Source organism: Falco punctatus (genome assembly GCF_963210335.1).
Source record: "Falco punctatus genome assembly, chromosome: 2".
In the NCBI taxonomy this organism is placed as follows: Eukaryota; Metazoa; Chordata; class Aves; order Falconiformes; family Falconidae; genus Falco; species Falco punctatus.
The window spans coordinates 26,715,308-26,735,656 of record NC_137581.1 but is presented as its reverse complement, the minus strand read 5'-3'; the positions used below and the strand labels follow the sequence as shown (position 1 = coordinate 26,735,656).

Sequence of the window (20,349 nt, the reverse complement as noted above, 5' to 3'; positions counted from 1 at the left end):
CACATTGAACGTGAAGACATGCAGAACAAAATTTAAGTAGGCACAACCATGACAATAGAAGGTTTGAAATTACTTAAACCTCTGTGAAATACCCTAGATCCCTTTCATTTCTGGAAACTGTATGATAGTTACCCTTTTAAACATGTAATTACAAGTCATAGCTGCCACTGATTTGTCAGTAGGGTTGGGTGAATTTCAGTCTATTTCAATGCCACTAGACAGGATGGTACCATTTCCCTTTTGCGGAAGAGTGAAACTTAGTTCTGCAAACAGAAGATTACTGGTTTTAATTGAAGGCATGAATGCAGCTGAAAAGTAAAATCTTATTAGCTGCATTAAGTATTAGCAACATGGAACAAATTACTCTTAACATTAAAAACTAAAATCGGTACTGCATTTGGGGTAATGATCTACTGATTGGCCTGAGGACACTGCTAGTGAGGCTAATGTCTTTAAGCAGTGGTAAAAGGTACCAGCTTAAGACTTACAGTAAAGTGGCTTACCAACAACCACATACATCCTTGATCTTCCTTCCTTGCTTATCTGTAGGATACAGCTGTTGCTTAAACCAAGTTAAATGTTCCTGTCTTAGAGAAACAGATTGACAGGGATACCAAAAAAAGTAAGTATCTGTCCTCTACACAGAGGCCTCAAAAAAAAAAAAAAAAAAAAAAAAAAAGGCAAAACAGTACATAGAATGATATTTTAGCCCAGAACTCATGAAGCCCATACAGTCAACTTCTGTATTGCTGACAAGGAAGCCTTTTTGATCTCCTGGTAGTTTAGATAACTTTTCAGTGTTCTCTCAAAACATGTTAAATTTGTTCGTTTTATGACACATTTATTGCAGATTAGTTACTCTGTATTGCTTTCTTGGCATTGTAAAATCTACCGAACATACAAGCTAATGAAACATCTTGGAAATGAAACATCACAGACCTGGAGACTGGAGGCGTTATGATGCTGTGCGTTAACATCCCTGAATTACCTCATGCTTACATTTTATCCATTTTGACAACAGGAAGAATCAAGAGCTCACAAGTAAATATGCTGGGGTTCCTCCTAGTTGTACCAGTTCCTACTGCTCATTGAAACCACCATGCAATCTCAGGAACTTTGTGTTTCCTGTCTTGTCCCTATGGTGTCTCAATGATGTCAGATCATAGCCTTGGGATATTTCCTCTTTTTTTCTCAGCTGTACTGTTCTTAATGTCCATCAAATGCCTCAGACTGCTGTGGTGATATTCTACGCTGTAAAGGGACTGCAGTGTCACATCGTTAGTCTTGCTGCCGATTGTTTGTACTTCTTTCTCCCACTTTTTAGTTCTGTCTGTATTTATACAATAGAACATCTTATTGCAAGATGTTTTGGCTGAAAGAACATTCTTATTTATCTATTATTCTGAGGTGGAAAGCAATAAAGCCTACGATCAAACCTTAAAAGTTGACCTTCTTTTGCTTCACGTTACCATGGGTGTCATCATTTTGTTCCTTTAATCTTAGTCAGTCGATGGTGGGAGGAAGGACTGGGACTTCATGATACATTTCTTCCCCACTGAACGTAATCAGAAACACTTAGTGTTTCTTCTTGGCTGAGCATGCCCACATGAGTGAAAAGGCACTATAACTCTCTTCTGTCAGGAGTTCAGATCTATTTCTGATATAGTTTTGGCATCAGAAGAAAATCAGGGGAAAAAATGTTCTTCTATTTGATGGCTTACCAAGGATCCATTGTATGGTTATCGGAATACTGTTGATGAGGAGAAGATACATATTTATTTCCTTACCAGGATAGATTCTGTGTAGAACATGTGGTTTTAAAAAACACACTTTTTTGTTTAGTTTTCCCTTCCTCTTTATGCACACATAGTTCTACAGCAACAGGCAGATAATGGTAATGTCTTAGAGGAGACAAGCAGTGGTTATGTGGTTACTAAGTGGGATCCTTGCCTACAGTAAAATTTTAGTTTTCCATACTAAATGTTACAACAAAATTGCATAAATAAACTGTTCATGGGAGCTGAGACCTGTTTACAACAAGCAGCACGGTTACATTCTACTCATAACTGGAAATCATTTTAGACTCTGTAACTAGTCTTGCCACAGTCTCGAAGACATGAGTTGCCTGACCCTGGTGTATGCAGCACTGAAAGCTTGTGCACGTGGTTCTCCACAAGTCATACCGCTGCCCGTTTATGAATAAAAAAATAAAAGAAGGGTTGTCTTGAGTATTGTCCTCAATAGCATTGTATCAGTAGGATGGAAAGATAACCGTGACATGCATTTATTTGCCTCTTCTTTTCGTTTGTACCACTTTTCGCCTGGTCCTTTCCAATACTAGGAGAGAAAACACGCATTCAAATACAGAATCTTATCTCTAACCTCATTCTAACTCTGGGTGCTTAGAAGGTATTGAGAGAACTTGAATGCATATTAATACTTGTAATAAGATGAGAGTTAAGCTTTAGTGCACAGCACAAATTGCAAGAGAGGGATGTAGATAATTGTTTTCTTTACATGTTGGAAACAGGAAACATAGTAAAGTGTATTACAAAAAGTACCTGGCTGTTTTACTCATGGGCCCTTAAGTTTTTCTACTAAGCAAATAATTACGTTCTAATGGGTTTAGCTTGAATGAGTCATTCTGCTTCAGTCTCATTTGTTGACCATTAGAATATTCAGTTCCCAAATGATTCCTGTGAATGGGGCCTGCACTGGGATCATGTCGTCGTTTTCCAAGATCAAACAAACTGGCAGTTAGGTGTTCAGGACATTCTAAGTCTTTGTTTACAAGAAAGGTAAAGAACCTGTTTACATTTCACATGGATAGATAGTTTCTGGAGCACCTGTTTAGGCCAGCAAATCGTTGTAAGGTTCCTGTTGTAGTTGCCCGGTAGAATCTAATTGAAAGCTTTCATCTGATTCCTCCTGTTTTCAGCTGATACTTCCCTCTTACAACAGAGTAAATGTTTCTCTACGTTTCTACTCATCATTCATATAAAACGAGAGTAGTCATAAATGAATCACATGAAATGTCAACAGAAAGAAATTAGCTACTATTTGGCATTAGAAAGGTCAGAGATTTGGGGATGAGAAGCTTCTTTGGGAAGACCAGGGCGTTTCTTTGGTCCTCTCAGCTCTTAGCTGTGCTGGGTGTTCCCTCAGTAACGCATCAGTTCTTGCTTCTATTTCCTTCAATAGCCTGATGAAAGACAAGGGCAGCCAAGAGAAATACATTTCATGATGTCATTCTCTGGTGGATATGTTTAAGTTAATGAGTTATGCTCAATTTTATTTCTTTGTTCTCTAATCTGTCTAAACTATGTTACAGGCTCCACTGATCATCTGTGAAGACTAAATAATGTGCAGGCTTGTACATGGTATTTTCTGAGTAGGGAGAAAAAAATATTGTTTATTTCTCTAAACCTGTGTTGAGGAACCTTAAACATAGGAAGACAATGGGAAGCAGGTTGATACAGAACTAAATGTTTACTGATGCATTTTTAAATAAGTGAAGTATACTGACATTGTCAGGTGAAGAGAGTATAAACATTGCTGCAGACTTCTAATTGTATATTGGCTAAGAAGTGGATTTTTTTTTTTTTTTTTTTTTTTTTGCCCAACTGTATAATATGTCTGGTGATTAAGTTAGTATCCATTATGAGTGCAAGACATCAGCATTATGCACACTAAGTTCTTTCATCCTCGGGCCAAGAACCATTTTGCAGGCACAATGCAAGAATGCCTACAGAGCTGTGTGGGTGTATATAAACTCTAACCTGAACATCTTGCTGTGTTCTCAAGTGGGAGTGTAATTTCACCTCTTCATTGATTTTACTGATGTCTCTTATGAGCAAGTAGAGCTGTTTCCCTCAACCTGTGATGAGTTGCCTGTGCTATACAATGTGGGCTGTTGCTCACCAGAGGATTAAGCAGGAACAACAAACATGCTTCACTTTCTTCAAACCTTTCATGAGTGACAGACACCTGCGTCATCTTGTACAGTCTTAACATTTTGATATATAAAAGCAGCTTTCCAGTTCTTCTAGAAGAGGCTGCCTAGGTTAACAAAAAATGCTTACATTGCATTTGGATCATTTACAAAAAACCACTGCATTACTTAGGCTGAAATCTTCAGAAACAAATAAGTTTTATGTGTAATCTCAGCACTGTTAAATTAAGCTGTCCTAAATACTTGCAGTAACCATGGTATCTAAAAGTCTGGATTACTGCAGCAGTTCTTTATCTGGGATGTGGTACATACTGTACTTGGATTTTAATGGAGCCATTTATACAGATTTTATATTTTCTCATAAAACTCTTCAAGATGAATGAAAACAAGTGTGGGCTAAATGTTTGTGCTTTTCAGTGCTCTTTCTGTTATAGAATCTTGCTGGCTTTCTTAATTGCTAACTTATGTAGTTTCTTTGTCTTTTAGAATGTCGGGTGGTGAAATCCACTTCCTATACCAAAATAGCTTCAACTTCGCGTAGGAGCACCACCAAGAGCCCGGGCCCATCGCGACGCAGCAAGTCTCCTGCTTCTACTAGCTCAGGTAAAGCATGCAAGAAATCTTCCTTAAAAAAAACCAACCAATTTGTTTCAATACAATTGGCAATGTGCTTGAAGTGCCATGATTCTGTGGAAAATCATTGTATGTGTGAAACAGTTGATAGTCAAAATTCACTTGTTTTCTAAGTTGCATCTGCGATGAAGTGATTTCCCAATATAAAATAATTCTCCAGTTTTATAAATCATATTCTGGCATACCATGGTTCAATTTATTTTCCATGCATGATTTTGCTTCCAATACATAAAGACTGACATAAAGAGATATTCTTTTTACTAGGAACTTAGTAAGTATAATGCAGGAAGTAGTCCAAATTATGCAGCATAGGATCTGTGTCTGCAAAAGGTTGATTTCATAATCTTTATTTTGTATTTTGTTTCTGAAGGAGTTGAGAGGCAGCAGTGAGAAAAGGTTAGGTTAAAGGCAATGAGGATACTGAGGAAAGGGGGGCAGGGCAGAGAAAGAATGCAATTACAGATGTGAGTGTGAGGTGCAGAGATAGCTGAGGAAGAAAAAGTCAGAGCTGACTGAACAAGCCAGTGGAACAGGCTGGAGAAGACACAGCAAAAAGCTTTAAGAAGCTCAGTCTGAAGCGCCTTGCTTTGGCTGCCTTTGCAGCTGCTCCCATGAAGTAGTCTGTGACTAGTTCCCCCCTGCTGCTTATTCCTAAGCAAAACAAATAAATAAACAAAAAAAAGTGCATTAGATAATTTGCCACTTGGTGCTTCAAAGTACTTGGTGTGCACCAGTTGAGTAGACCCAATCCAGCATTTGCAGCACTGCTTGTGAATATGGATTTTGTAAAAGGTGAACAAGAGGTCTGAAAGCCACCTCACTCTTCATGCAGGAAGTTTTCCGCCGACAGGGAAGCGAATTTCATACTGGGACCTGCATCCAGCACTGTAAGGTCTTTATGGGGAGGTGGTGATCAGAATGGCCCAGGTGCTCCTAGCTGGTTTCAAAGAGGGGAGACATGGACCAACTGGAACCATATTTTTCATAAGAAGACTAAGCTGAGAAAAAAAAAAAGGTCCTTGCTCAGGGAAGGAGGGAAGTGGGAAAGACACAATGAGAGAGGCGTAGACACAGGTAACAGGGCTGGGAGGCAACATGCCTCCTATACATCCTAAGAACAGCTGAAATAGAGAAACCTGAAAAGAGGTAATGGGAAGAAGTATCAATAGTGAGGAGCAAGCCCGCAGTAGCTCTTTCTTAGACATGTATTAAGCAGATTTCTTTCTAGCTAGGTGGAACAGTTAAATTAAACTTTAGCAAGGGAGACCCAGTTTGCTGTGTGAATGTTATGGACTCTTTCTGGGTTTTGTCTAATGAATATTCATTTGGGAGCACAGGTAATGGACAGCGAACCGTGTATGTTCATTTCTGTGTGGAACAACAGTCTTGCTATGCATAACAAATGTTTCTGCCAGGGGACTAGCAACATTTTTGCCATGTTGGCTATGTGATAACTTGTTGGTTTTGGTCCTGAGAGAAATTGTACTGGTTTTACTTAAACATGCAGAAGTATAGGTCAGTAAATCTTAATTTCCTGCAGTTCAATTTTACAAGGGTCTGAGCAGAATACCATTACATGTTCAATTACTGCAAAAGACCAGGAGATTATTTTACAGCTGGTGAAAAAAAGGAATGTTTTCTGTATGCCACAATAATAATTAATATATCATTATATTTATAACAAGGAAAGAAACATTATAGTGGAAATATTAAAAATGCAAAGCATTTTGGATGGTCCTGTGCTGATGATGCATTTCCCATCTTAAAAATATGTTACGTGAAACCACTAAATTTACAGGAACATACTAGTATGTCAAAAGATATTCTATGACCTTGCCTATTGGACATAATCATTTCCACACTGTAATTAAGATTTTCTTAGAGAAAAACATAAGACAAAGCCTGACAAGAATGGATAGGATGCTGGCAGATCAGTCTGTTAGCTGATAGGAGCCTGGGTGAAGAACTGGCTGAAGGGCAGGGCTCAAAGTGTTGTAGTAAACGAGGCTACATCTGGCTGATGACTGGTCACCATCAATGTTCCTCAGGGTTCAGTTCTAGGGCTGGTTCTGTTCAATATTTTTATTGATGATCTGGATGCAGGAGTTGAATGCAGTGTTAGCAAGTTTGATGATGATACCAAACTGGGAGGTGCTGTTGACTCTCTCAATGAACAAGAGGCCTTACAGGGGGATCTAGATAGGTTGCAGCATTGGACAATGATTAATGGGATGAAATTTAACAATAACAAAAGCCAGATTCTGCACCTGGGACTGAGTAATGCTGGGCACAAGTACAAATTGGGAGAGGAGTGGCTGGGACAGCCCTGCGGAAAGGGATCTGGGGGTGCTGGTGGGCAGCGGGCTCAGCGTGAGTCAGCTGTGTGCCCTGGCCACCAGGAGGGCAAACCGCACCCTGGGGTGCATCAGACGCAGTGTGACCAGCCGGTCAAAAGAGGTGATGATCCCGCTGGATTCAGCACTGGTGCAGCCTCACCTTGAGTGCTGTGTGCAGTTCTGGGCACCACAATTTAAGAAGAACGTTAAGGCACTCGAATGTGTGCAGAGGAGGGTAACAAAGCTGGTGAAAGGGCTGGAAGCCATGTCCTGTGAGGAGCGGCTGAGGATTCTGGGCTTGTCTTGCTTGGAGAGGAGGCTGAGGGGTGACCTCATTGCTCCCTACAGCTTCCTAAGGAGGGGAAGTGGAGAGGGAGGTGCTGAGCTCTTCTCCCAACTATCCAGTGATGGAGCACATGGGAACAGTTCAAAGCTGGGTGAGGAGAGGTTTAGAGTGGACATTAGGAAGCATTTCTTTACCGAGAGGGTGGTCAAACACTGTGTGGTGGGTTGACCCTGGCTGGACCCCAGGTGCCCACCAAAGCCACTCTGTCACTTTCCCTTTCAGCTGGACATGGGACAGAAAATATAATGAAAGGCTCATGGGTCGAGATAAAAACAGGAACATCACTCAGAAATTATCTTCATGGGCAAAGCAGACTTAACTTGCAGAAAATGGGTGGATCACAAGACAGGGACTGGGGGAGCAAAATCCCTCCTACTGTAAGAGAAGATCAGGTTTGTGACCACCTGAGGAACCTGAATATACATAAGTCTATGGGACCTGATGAGATGCATCCCAGAGTCCTGAGAGAACCGGCTCATGTCGTTGCCAAGCCAGTCTCCATGCTAATTGAAAAGTCATGGCAGTCAGGTGAAGTCCCCAGTGAGTGGAAAAAGGGAAATGCTGCACCCATTTGTAAAAAGGGTAGAAGGGAGGACCCTGGGAACTGCTGACCTGTCAGCCTCACCCCTGTGCCTGGGAAGATCATAGAACAGCTCCTCCTAGAAGCTGTGCCAAGGCACATAGAGGACAAGGAGGTGATTTGAGACAGCCAGCATGGCTTCACCAACAGCAAATCTTGCCTGACCAACCTAGGGGACTTCTATGATGGAGTGACTGCATCAGTGGAACAGGGAAGAGCTGCAGGTGTCATTTGTCTGGAATTCTGTAAGGCCTTAGTCTCGGTCCCCCACAACACCCTTCCCTCTAAATTGGAGAGATATGGATTTGATGGGTGGACTGCTTGGTGGATAAAGATTTGCTTGGATGGTTACATTCAGAGGGTGGTGGCCAACAGCTCAATGTCCAGCTGGACATTGGTGACAAGTGGTGTGCCTCAGGGGCCAATACTGTTTAATATCTTCTTCAATGACACAGACAGCGGGATTGAGTGTACCCTCAACAAATTTGCAAATGAGACCAAGTTGAGTGATGTGGTCGACACACCTGAGGGACAGGATGCCATCGAGGGGGACCTGGATAAGCTCAAGAAGTGGGCCCATGTGAACCTCATGCGGTCCAACAAGGCCAAGTGCAAGGTCCTGCACCTGGGTCAGGGCAACACCAGGTATCTATACAGGCTACAGAATATCGAAAGCAGCTCTGCTGAGAAGGATTTGGGGGTGTTGGTGGATGAAAAGCTGGACATCAGCCAGCAATGTGCGCTTGCAGCCCGGAAGACGAACCATATCCTGGGCTGCATCAAAAGAAGTGTGGCCAGCAGGCTGAGGGAGGTGAATCTGCCCCTCAGCTCTGCTCTGGTGAGACCCCACGTGGAATACTGCATTCAGCTCGGGAGTCCTCAGCACGGGAAAGAGATGGACCTGTTGGAGCGGGTCCAGAGGAGGGCCACAAAGATGATCAGAGGGATGGAGCACCTCTCCTATGAAGACAGGCTGAGAGAGTTGGGGTTGTTCAGCCTGCAGAAGAGGAGGCTGTGGGAAGATCTTGCTGCAGCATTTCTATACTTAAAGTGGGCTTAGAAGAAAGATTTTTAGCAGGACCTGTTGTGATAGGACAAGGGGTAATGGTTTTAAACTAAAAGAAAGTAGATTTATGCCAGCTATAATGAAGAAATTTTTCTGCAGTGGGGGTGGTGAAACACTGGAACAGGTTGCCCAGAGAGGTGGTAGATGCCCCATCCCTGGAAACATTCAAGGTCAGTCTGGACGGGGCTGTGAGCAACCTGATCTAGTGGAAGGTGTCCCTGCTCATTGCAGGGGCATTCACCTAGATGACCTTTAAAGGTCCCTTATAACCCAAACCATTATATGATTCTGTGAAAATTTATTTAATTTATTGCCAATCAAGACAGAGTGTGGTAATGAGAAAACAATTTTTTTTTAAAAAAAAAGCACCTTTCCTTCACCCCTCCTTTCTTCCTGGGCTCAACTTCTGATTTTCTCTCCCTCTTCCCTGCCAGCGGCACAGGGGGACGGGATATGGGGCTGCGGTCAGTTCTTCACATGCTTTTTCTGCTGCTCCTTCCTTCTCAGGAGGATTCCTCATACTCTTCTCCTGTTCCAGCATGGCGTCTCTCCCATGGGAGACAGTTCTCCACAAATTTCTCCAACATGAGCCCTTCCCACAGATTACAGGTCTGTGGTCTACACAAACAGCTCCAGTCTGGGTCCCCACGGGGTCCCCAGCCCCGCCAGCAAACCTGCCCCAGCCCGGGCTCCTCTCCCCGCGGGGCCACAGGCCCTGCCAGGAGCTGCTCCAGCATGGGCTGCCCACGGGTCACAGCCTCCCTCGGGCACCCACCTGCCCTGGTGTGGGGTCCCTCACAGGCTTCCACGTGGAGATCTGCTCTACCGTGGACCTCCATGGGCTGCAGGGTGCAGCCTGCCTCACCATGGTCTCCACCATGCGCTGCAGGGAAATCTCCACTGTGGCATCTGGAGCGCCCCCCTGCCCCCTGGAGCACCTCCTATCTCTCCTGCACTGACTTTTTTGTCTGCAGACCTGTTTCTTTTACATATCTTCACTCTTTTCTGGCTGCTGCTAGTCTTGTGCAGGTTTTTTTCCCTTAAATACGCTATCCCAGAGATGCTACCACCATCACTGATGGGCTCGGCCTTGACCAGCAGCGGGTCCATCTTGGAGCCAGCTGGCGTCAATTCTATGGGACATGTGGGAAGCTTCTAGCAGCTTCTCACAGAAGCCACCCTTGTAGCCCCCCTGATACTTTGCCACACAAAGCCAGTATACACTGGAACAGGCTTCCTGGAGAGGTGGTCAGTGCCCCAAGCCTGTCTGTTTTTAAAAGGCATTTGGACAATGTCCTTAACACACTTTAACTTTTGGTCAGCCCTGACTGGTCAGGCAGCTGGACTAGGTGATCACTGTAGGTCTCTTCCATCTCTTCTGTTCTGTTCTGTTCTGTCCTGTCCTTCTATTCTATTCCAGTCTAGTCTAGTCTAGTCTATCTTCTTACTGCTTAAAAAGGATAAACAATTCAAAATGTTTCTATAAAAGTTAATTTTTGTGGTGACAATGGATCTCACTTGGCTGTCTGTAGCTCTTGTGTGCAGAAAGCCTGCAAATACTGAAGTCAACTTGTGTGGATGCTATGGGAAGTCAATTTCTAACCTTCCATATATGAGTCTTTACATCAATATAACTGTCATAAAAGGAAGCGATATTACACTAAGTGGCCACTTGCCCTCAAGAATTGTTTTTAGATAATGTAAAATTAACAATAATCAATGAATAGATTTTAAAAACAAGCGGTTTGATATTATATACTTCATTTAAAAAAAACAACAGTGGAAAGAAGAAGCACTAACTCATATGTTAGACAAAATACAAAGTTCTCCCATGAAATGCAGAAAATATGTAGAGATTTCACTATTCTGCCATCCAGTAGGCCTAAAAATACTGCCTATTTATTGGGATTATGTACCTGTGACAGTAGCAAAATGAAGGAATTACCATCTAGTGCACGTATGAACAGATAATTTTTTCCATGGTATGCCTACATTAAACATCTCCGTATTAGTGAGTATCCTAAATGACTAGTGCATTACTGGAAGTTATGCTTTTGTTGTCATGTTTTTACTGCTAAGTGTATATACATCTGTGGGGTTTTTTTATTTATTTTTTATTCTATGCCTTTAAACTGCTTTCAATTCATCTTTACTGTTAGGGGTTTTTTCTTTCATTAGGGATAAACACAAAACATACTCAAGAAAATAGCAGATTCTTTGCTCAGATCAAATCCAATACATACACATTCTAAAAATGAAAAGATGTATCATTTTGTGAAGAGTTTTATCACAAAAAAAAGTTGAGAAAAGTAGGGATAAGGGCAGGCAGAAAGTGTTATCAGTAGCATACCCTTGAGAAAAAGCTAAGCAATCTCTATGGACAAGAGCATGTTGCTAATTAGAAAGAATCTGATCCCTCTTATTTGATTCTTGCTGCATTTTGAAAAGTTTGTGCATTCTTCCTATGCAAAAGGATCAGATGCCTGCCTTGGTCATCAGTTCATGCCCATATTAAGATAAGACACATGGATACACATACTACACATGAGCCCTAAAAAGAAAGTTGCATAGACAAAGACTATGTTAAAAAAATGTAAAAATGTCGAAGTTGGATATTAAAACTGATAAAGTCCTGAGATGAATGGATGTCCTTGACTTACCCTTAATTCTCTCCTGTATGCATTTGTAGTATGGTATAGTCTTTAATGTAGCTATTCAACATTATTTTTCTTCTCATCCAGCACAGGATAGCTGATCGGGATTCATCATTACTAGAGTTAATGAAGGATATTATAAGAGCCTTTGGGTTATTCCCCTATTGTTAGAGAGATGGATGTGTCAATGAGGGTAGGACATGGTCTGGTTTGGTTTAAGCACTTATATACCACCCTCAAGAACTGTTTCCCATGTTTGACACAGAATTTCAAGTGGCACATGAATTAAAGCCACACTTTGGCTTGAACTAAATGTTTATAAATGCAGTGAAGTCCATGAGTTACTTGGTCTCAGCAAATAGTAGTGTGGTGTGATGAACTTTCCCAGATTTGTCCCAATAGCTTCTGAAATTGCTCACAGAAATTGAAGGGGTTATTTTAAGGGGTTGGTTGGTTTTTTGGTTTTCTTTAATATCTGTGTCTCATTTTTGCATCTCTAAGTCTGGAGCAATACCATTTTACCAGAACTGGTGCTTTGAAGATAATTTCAGTAGTGTTCACAGATGATTTTTAGAGAAAATTCTGCTTGAAGGCCCTTGCTTTCTGCTTCAGTCTCCCCTTGTTGTAGTGGCCCCTGACTGCGTGTGGGAGCAGGCGAAGGACCCTGAGTGTCTCCCCTCCTTGGCGAGCCCCCAGCCATTGCTCCAGAGAACCATTTCCCTTGTCCTCTCATCTGGTACTATGGGCAAAGGGTTCTTAGTGACATTCCCAAGGATCTTAGATAACCTTCACCCGCTGGGGTTGCCTTTATCCCTCCATTGCCTGTAAGGGAAGCATCCTTGGCAAGCCTGAAAGCCCCATACAGACCTACCATAAAAATAGTGTCAGGGTTTGCAGGTACCTGGCCATGGCAGTAACAGCATGGGAACAGAAAAATAAAAAATACTGTCCCACAGGCGCTGGGACACCCTGGCACAGCAGGATGGGGGAAAAGGTGGAGCTTCAGGTGGCAAGCAGGCTGCAGGGTTGCAGACAAAGACCCTTAGCAATATTGGAGACTGCACTAGCGCTCAGTGCCACGCAGGTGCAAATCTGTACTCTGGTTAACTGAGGGCAAGGTAATGGGTCACTTTGTAAGGGAATGGGAGACACACACCCCTCACCCTTTTGAGCATTACAACCTACAGTGAGCAAAAAAAGCTGCATGTGCTTTTACACCATTTCTTGACATATTTAAGAGGAATGTATGCTCCTCCATAGGTGGTGGTCACCTTTCTTCCATCCTTGCTTTTTCCTTTTTGTAATTTCTTAACGGAGCATGTGTTTAATGTGCTTATATTCTCCTGGTAGCCTCCCTGACTCTGAAAGCAGATGCATCCTATTTTTATATAAAAACACAGAATACTTTTTTTCTTAAAAGAGTACATGCAAGCTAGGAAGATCTGTGGTAAGAGCTGACTTCTCCATTATTATGTTTTGTTCAGTTTTTTATTTACATCTGACAGTGTTTCAAAACAGTACAAGACAAGTCTCGCTGCAGGAGGATAGCTTCCTGATTTTTTACAAATGCATTTGAGGTATTGTCTGCTTCAAAATGCTTTCAGTCTAAATAGAGGAGAGAAGCAGGAAACAAGGCAAAGGAGAGAAGCAGAGAAAAGTAGTGTGACCTCCCAGGCAAGCAGAGGGCTGAAGTCTTGTTCCAAGTGCAATAGATAATCCTGTCTCTATTTAATTTTCCTGATATCTTCTTAAAGGCTGTAAAACACCTTAATGGTTGGGGTTTTTTTGTTGGCATCAGATATTATTTGGGAAAGGACATTATAAAAGAGACATTGAGTTTCAGTGAGGCCAGGTATCAGCCTGATGCTGGTGACTGAAAATTATGAATGTCTGAAAACTATTCAGTAGCTGTTGGCTTCTGTCCAGCTACCAATTAACACCATTGGTGTCAGCCTCAATGCAGGTGAAGAGGTAACAGATTTGCAGAACACAGCGCTTACTTCTTCCTGATCATTACTTTTAATCAAATCAAGAGCAGCATGAGATGGCTGGAATTATTGTACCTTTTTCTGTTAAATTAAGGAAGGATACTGCATTTGGATGAACCCTGTTTTAGCCTCTGAAATCTCAACTCATAATTTTCAGGACTTGCTCACAACAAAACTACTTTCTGTTTTTTTTTTTTTTCAGTTTGAACATCTCCTTCAAAATTACTTACTTCTCACTTCTCCTCCCCGCTGAGTTATCTACTGTTCCCCTCAAACTGTCACCCACAATATTTCAGATGTTTGAAATCTTTTTTGTAACAGCAATTCAGGTTTGGGGTTAAGAGGAGTTGTTTTGCAGTTTCAGTTATTTAGTGCGACAGGGGTCTGTTTCAAGAGTAACTGAGTTGATACACGTACCTATTCGGAATGACAAAGGGAACATGTGAAGAGCAGATAGAGTAGGTCCTATTACCAAGGGCTGTTTTTTTTTTTTTTTAAAAAAAAATTGCACCTGGGTAAAGAAATCATGAAACTACACCTCAGACTAAAGCCTGATCAAAACTGTAGATGTTCCCTAAAGAAAAAAGTGGTTTGGGATGTGGAAATTGGATCTTATTGAAGACTTCTCTAGGGCAGATGCTTGTGCTTTTCTCAGCTAGTTAGAAAAAAAGGGGTAGATGTGTTTCTCCACAAGAAGATATGTTTTCATTTAGTTGGATAGTTCATCCCTAAACCATTATCCAGAAACAACCCTTCTTCAGCCACCTGAGTCAAGAAGACCTTTTGGATCCCAAAGGAAGGAACATATCATATTGTCTTTGGTGAGGTCACATGCTTTTATTCACACTGTTACAGGTACTCAGCTGACAGATTTTGTAATAAATATGCTGAAGCAAAACTTTCCTGAAGCCAAGAGTACAAACCCATGGGAGTGATGGAGTCATCCTACAGACCCAGGGATTTTTAGATGATTTTTACTTTGATCCTGGCTTCTTTTTAATTTTTTATTTATGGTGTTTCTACTTGATACTAATAATTAAAAAACTACGTTTTATCATTTTATAGCCCGTAACAAAAATCAGGAGTTAGTAAGAGAAATAGATTTGGTTAGACTGAATAGTTTAACCCTCTAAAGGGAATAGAAAGTTAAATGCTGAATGAGAAAATGTCCTCAGAGTTGGCACTCCATTCACACAAACTGATTTGAGAATCCTAGTCTTTCTAATTAGGCAAAACAGTTCAAAGGAAATTTTCATTAAAACTTACATATATGTAGATGCTCTCTCGGTTAGGATCTACACAAAATTAGCAGCCAAGGTCATAAATATCAGCTGTACTCTGATGAAGTGCAGAGAAAAAAAACAAGAGGCACTTGCCCACCTTATGAGGAGGTTACCAAAAAAAAAAAAATTACTCGTGGATTCCAGGAAACGATATTTTCAAGGAAGACTCCTGTCTTCTGAGATATCAGGCATGTCTGCAATGTCTAAGTGTCTACAGCACTTCTCTGCTTGAAAGTGTGGACATAGCTGACTTCAGGTTGGGGTAGAAGTGGCCATTCCATGGAGGTTGTTGTGGGCTGAGTGTGTGTGGGGTTTACAGTCCCTGCTGAGCTCTGCACTGCTTGGGTTACGTTGTGTGGCTACCACACGTACCAGTGACTTACAGGGTCTCAGGTACTGGTGGCTACTAAGATACAAATATAAACCTGATCTGAAGGTGATCCCTTTTGCTGACACTTTTAATCTGTTGATCTGTTGATCATGTGAAAACTCTGTATGGGTCTGTCAAGCCTTGTCTTAGTGGAAGAGAGATGTTTTTCTTGTATCTGCATAATCACAGTCGTCTGGGTTGGAAGGGACCTTAAAGATTATCGAGTTCCAGCCCCCCTGTCATGGGCAGGGACACCTTCCACTAGACCAGGCTGCTCAAAGCCCCATTCAGCCTGGCCTTGAACACTTCGAGGAATGGGGCGTCCACAGCTTTTCTGGGTAACCTCTTCCAGTGCCTCACCACCCCCATAGAGAAGAAACTTCTCATCATAAACTCTAGAAAAGATTGAATGTAAGAAGGACAGTTTAGAACCAGTTAAAATCAACACAGTACTCGTTATTTGGAGTTTTTCTCAACCAGTTGCATTCTGATGTAGAACCTGTAAAGCCTTGTCTTTACTGGGGAGTGATAATGAGGGAACTTGCTTAATGTGATGCTTCAGACAAACTGTCTTTCGGAATGAAGAGAAAAATGACAAGGTGTATAAAAGTAGAATACAGAAGCAGAAGGAACCAAAAGGCAAGGTATGGTTTGTTCCATAACTACTTTGTAACTACATAATTCTACTGAGGCAAAAATGTTGTTTTGGAAAGAACAGCAACAAACTACAGGAGTAATTGATACAAGGTCAAGTAGCGATCATGCATCACTATTTTCTAGCTAACAGTTGTTGAAAATTACCTGCACACGTTGTTGTGACTTCTGTAAATCATTTTTTAGTTTATCCTGTACTAGTTGTAAGTAAGTTGTGGCTGCAAAAAAGCCTGCACCATTCTTTTCCTTTGGTCTCATTTTTTCCTCTTTGCACACACTCTTGTGTTTGGCAAACCACTTTTATTAACACACAGAGTCATCTCTAAATGTTTTATAGAGTACAAGATGCTAACACATGAACAGGCAGTTTTATAGGAGGGTATGATTTTAATACAGTGCAGTGGCATCGGCAGCTTCTCAGACTGGCACTTGACACTTCCATTCAGCTTTTCTCAGTTTTTATTATTATTATTTAATAAAAAGTTTCCCTATCAAAATTATTTATTGGATTGCCATCAAAGTACATTTTATTTACAGTGTTTTAACTAGTTCATAAACATCATTATATGAAAACCTATTTTGCATTTATCTTAGTAGATGATGGTATCCAGCTTAGTGTTCTTTTTTGTGGGGTTTTCTACCTTCATGTGTGTGCCAGGTGCTGGAAAAACAAATACGAAGATAGGTTCTTGCTCTGTTATGCGTCCCCACTGAGAGGATGGTAAGGAAAGGAGTTCACATGAGCAGTTGCATACATCTGCTCCGAGCAGCCACAATAATTTTGTTATTGTTTTATCTTTTTAATACATATTTTTCCTCTGAAATTTTGTACAGATAAATCTTTTTCATGAGACCATGGGAGGGCGCTGTGTGTTAAGCTGAAGTCTCTGACCCCTGCCATTTTATGAATAAAAGTGACAAGAAAACTCTTGCCTCACTCGATAACATGATTAATCACAACAGTGATTTACCAATTTCATATGTCTTTATCTACATAAATGTTCCCTGTAGGAACATGTGCTGTATCAGCCCATGAGAAATGCAGTGCAGATACTGGACAGGAATGCAGTTTCCAACCAGAATGCATTCCACCTAGAAATGATTTTTAGGGCAGTTTAGACTATATTCCACTACTTACTAGGAATGCATTATTATTAAATATTATTGATTTTATTCACATATTTGTTTCTGTGTTGTCTCGTCATGAGCAGTGTATGTAAGAATGGCCTTTGAATTGTCGTGATTGTAAATGGAGTTCAGGAAGGGGGTCAGAATCAGTCCAGTCTCTTCCCACTACACAGCACTTAATATCAACTCTATTTGCAAATTCAGTATAGTGAATTACAAGGAATTAGAGTCAGAGATGAAATGGCCACAAGCCATAAACAAGAAGATAAAAAAGGAGGGGGCTCTGGAGTAGACTGGGGAATTATTAGGAATTGGGATTTCTTGCCTGTTGTGATGTCAGTCTTAAGCATTACATTAATAGTATCGGTAGTAATAGTAATATATATCTGCAGGTATCCAGCATCCAGAAGACAGACATGATGTGCCCAGAGAGTTCATTCAGCCAGAACTTAAAGCCTAAGTAGACAAGTAGTAAAGATTATATTACTTGCCTGATGTTGTGCAGATGCATATAGAGAGTTGGGAATAAAACCCACCTCACCCCAGTCCCTGTTCAGGTTGACTCTAATGTAGACTTTGTATGCCTTCGGTCATCAAAGTTTATTTAATGCAGTTCTGTGTTTGGAATAAAATCCACTAAAATTGGTAGGTGGGGAGAATTTTGATGATTTTGCTTCATCTCCAGCATATCTTAAACCTCTAGGTACATGTGTTTGGATTCTTCTTTCCTAGCTTTAGAAGTCTACACTTCAGTGGATGCTCCTAGTACATCAGGTCCCTTTTAGATGGTTGCTTGGGGATGATACATCTCATGCTATGACAGCAACTTGGTTGAAATAAGGTCTAGAAAACTACTTCAGATGTAGAAGTCAATGCAATAGGTACCTGAAGATCGGTAAAAGGAATTTCATCCTCAGTGCTAACTGTCATCTCTAGTTTCCTAAACATCTCTCCACAGGGAGTCCTTATACACTCGCAAAAACCTTGGTATGCGTTTTAGGTACTTGCCACCTTTGTATTTTGGATATGGGTAGGGAGGTGAGCAAATGCCACTTAAATCTCCTGAGGACCTTGATCCATTAATCGTGCTCTTGATTTCAGATATTACAGATGTCCAACACAAGCACAACTATCATCATTTTCCTTTTTCAAAAATGCTGTTGGGGAGAGCATTGGAGCTTAGCTTAAATGCTTTAGATACTCTGGTGCTGGAAAGCGAGTGATTTTTAGGGTTTGTAATACTTTGGTTTTTCATCTTAAACAGATGAAACATGGTACATGGGAAATACATTAAGAGTCAAAGACAACATTGCATCTGTTTGTCTGCATCCACTTGGTAGCTTCAAGTCTTTGTCTTCAGGACAGAATAACGGCAATAGTATTTCTAAGAAAAATCGTTGTTGAAAGTTCTGGGGAAGGAGTCAATCTGTAAGGAACAGGAACCACTGCCTAGTGCTACAAGATCTATTAAAGTGTCTCTCTTATCTTAATTTTTTTCATAATAATAAGACCTGAGAATATCTGCTTGGTTTAAAGAGAAGTCTTGTTACTTAGCAGTCCTGAGGACTAGCTCTATGTGAAAACTAGTAGTTTAGAATTAGTTTCTAAATAGTACCATATTTGCTTATAAGGAGCCCTTTAAAACTGTAAGTTTAAGGTTCCAAAAATCTCATTTTTAATGTCCTCATCTTGTCCTTTTCCTAAATGATTTCAGAAGTATTGATAATAAATTTGATTTTAGTCATTATTGGCCAGACCTATGGGGTGTTTTGCTGAATACTGTACGAACTTCAGTGAATGTGTCCATATGCATGTACTTTCCCACACACACTTAGTACAGCATTTGAATCAGTGCTGATATGTGCCAACTATTGTCCTCTGTACAAAGAGAATTTGAAGCCTACATGTGTAGAATGTTTTTCTAGAAAAGCAGCCTATTTAAATCCAATTCATTTATCTTGTTATTCTTATCATTATACCAATATATTGCACCTTTGCCTTAAACAATGCCTTGCACAAAGTGATGTTGAGATTTGATCACTCATAGCACCTAAGCTCTGTTAAGCGATCATTATTTATCATGCAGTATAATGTGTTTTCTTGATGTGAGTGGTGTGGTGTGGTAGATACACATGTTTCTTCCTTATAATGTGTGGGCCCAGTATTAGCCAGTGAGGACAATGTATTATGTAAAAAGTAAGGAAAATCTATTAAAAATGCCTCCTGTATTATCCAAAGGAATTAACATTTGCTAGATTGCCAGTCAGCCAAGGTTTTACAAGAGTTATTGTCATTTTGATTTTCAGATGAGTCATTTGGTATATTGCCCCCAAAGGCACCTCATTATGATTCAGTGCACAGCATATAGAATTGCTTAGGCTTTTGGGGCTCCATGGAAAGCGAGTGGGGGTTGCGGTGGCTCAGCGTTGTGAAGCAGCAGCATTATGCTTAATTGACACCTTTGATGTAGCCCTAAGACAGCACCTGCACCTCCCACTGCTGCTCTGAAGACGTCAGCCTTACGCAGAAAAGGCTTCTGCTTATGAATCCTGCATCGCATTCAGCTCACTCTGTGAGCAGCCCCAGCTATCCTTAACTAATCCCATTGCTTCTCATCTTGGCTACAGCTTGGCTTAGTACAGAGCAGGAATTTTGCTGCTTGCTGTTATCAGGTTAAAACAGTAAGATTTTGTCCATGTTAGAACTCATAGAAGGTAAGTCAAATACCTTGTTGATATCCTAGTGTGTAAATATTCTCCTAAGATTCAGAATCTGGGAATTCAATAGTCGATTATATTTTTTTCCTGGTGCTGGCAAATATGGACTGTGATATAACAGTTGCTTGTTTAAGAATATTTACATATATATGTGATCCACGCTTTGTAGTGTTTCTATCTAGCTCAGTGTAAACATTATTGATAGCCTTTTGTATGACTATTTTGTAGCAGAATTCTGTCCTCTGCTGGTATTGTTTTGTTAATTGAATAGATAATGTCACATGCATGCAAAAGATGCTTCTAAAATGATAGGCACTAACATATATGAAGGAACTTATTTGTGAAAGTGATGCTTTGCTGCAAGTCAGACTTGAGGTGTTGCATCCAGTTTATTTGCCTCTAGAAAGCCCTTCTGGGTTAAGTCTGAGGTGATGTTTGGGGTAGATACTACTGCAAAAATCTCTTCAAATGAATGAGTGAGGAACAGCAAGCAGCTGATTTGTTCTTGCAAGCAATACTGCTTTTTACTTTTGGTGGGTAGCACTTCAAACCATAACTAAATGAATGAAAAGGTTTACATATATCAACTGTCTGTTAAAGTCAACAAAGCATCTTGTTCCCCATCACTTTCAAGCACAGGAA

At 40.8% G+C, this 20,349-nt stretch overlaps 1 protein-coding gene across 5 annotated transcripts in view; it reads left to right on the top strand.

Moving 5' to 3' along the window:
- DCLK1 (doublecortin like kinase 1) overlaps positions 1–20,349 on the top strand; it is a 257,054-nt gene that overhangs the window by 169,630 nt on the left and 67,075 nt on the right. For 3 of the 5 annotated variants that reach the window (XM_080377545.1, XM_080377546.1, XM_080377548.1), the window contains exon 5: positions 4,439–4,555. In XM_080377545.1, coding sequence (XP_080233671.1) covers positions 4,439–4,555 — 117 coding nt within the window. The other 2 variants (XM_080377547.1, XM_080377549.1) reach the window with 1 other exon arrangement.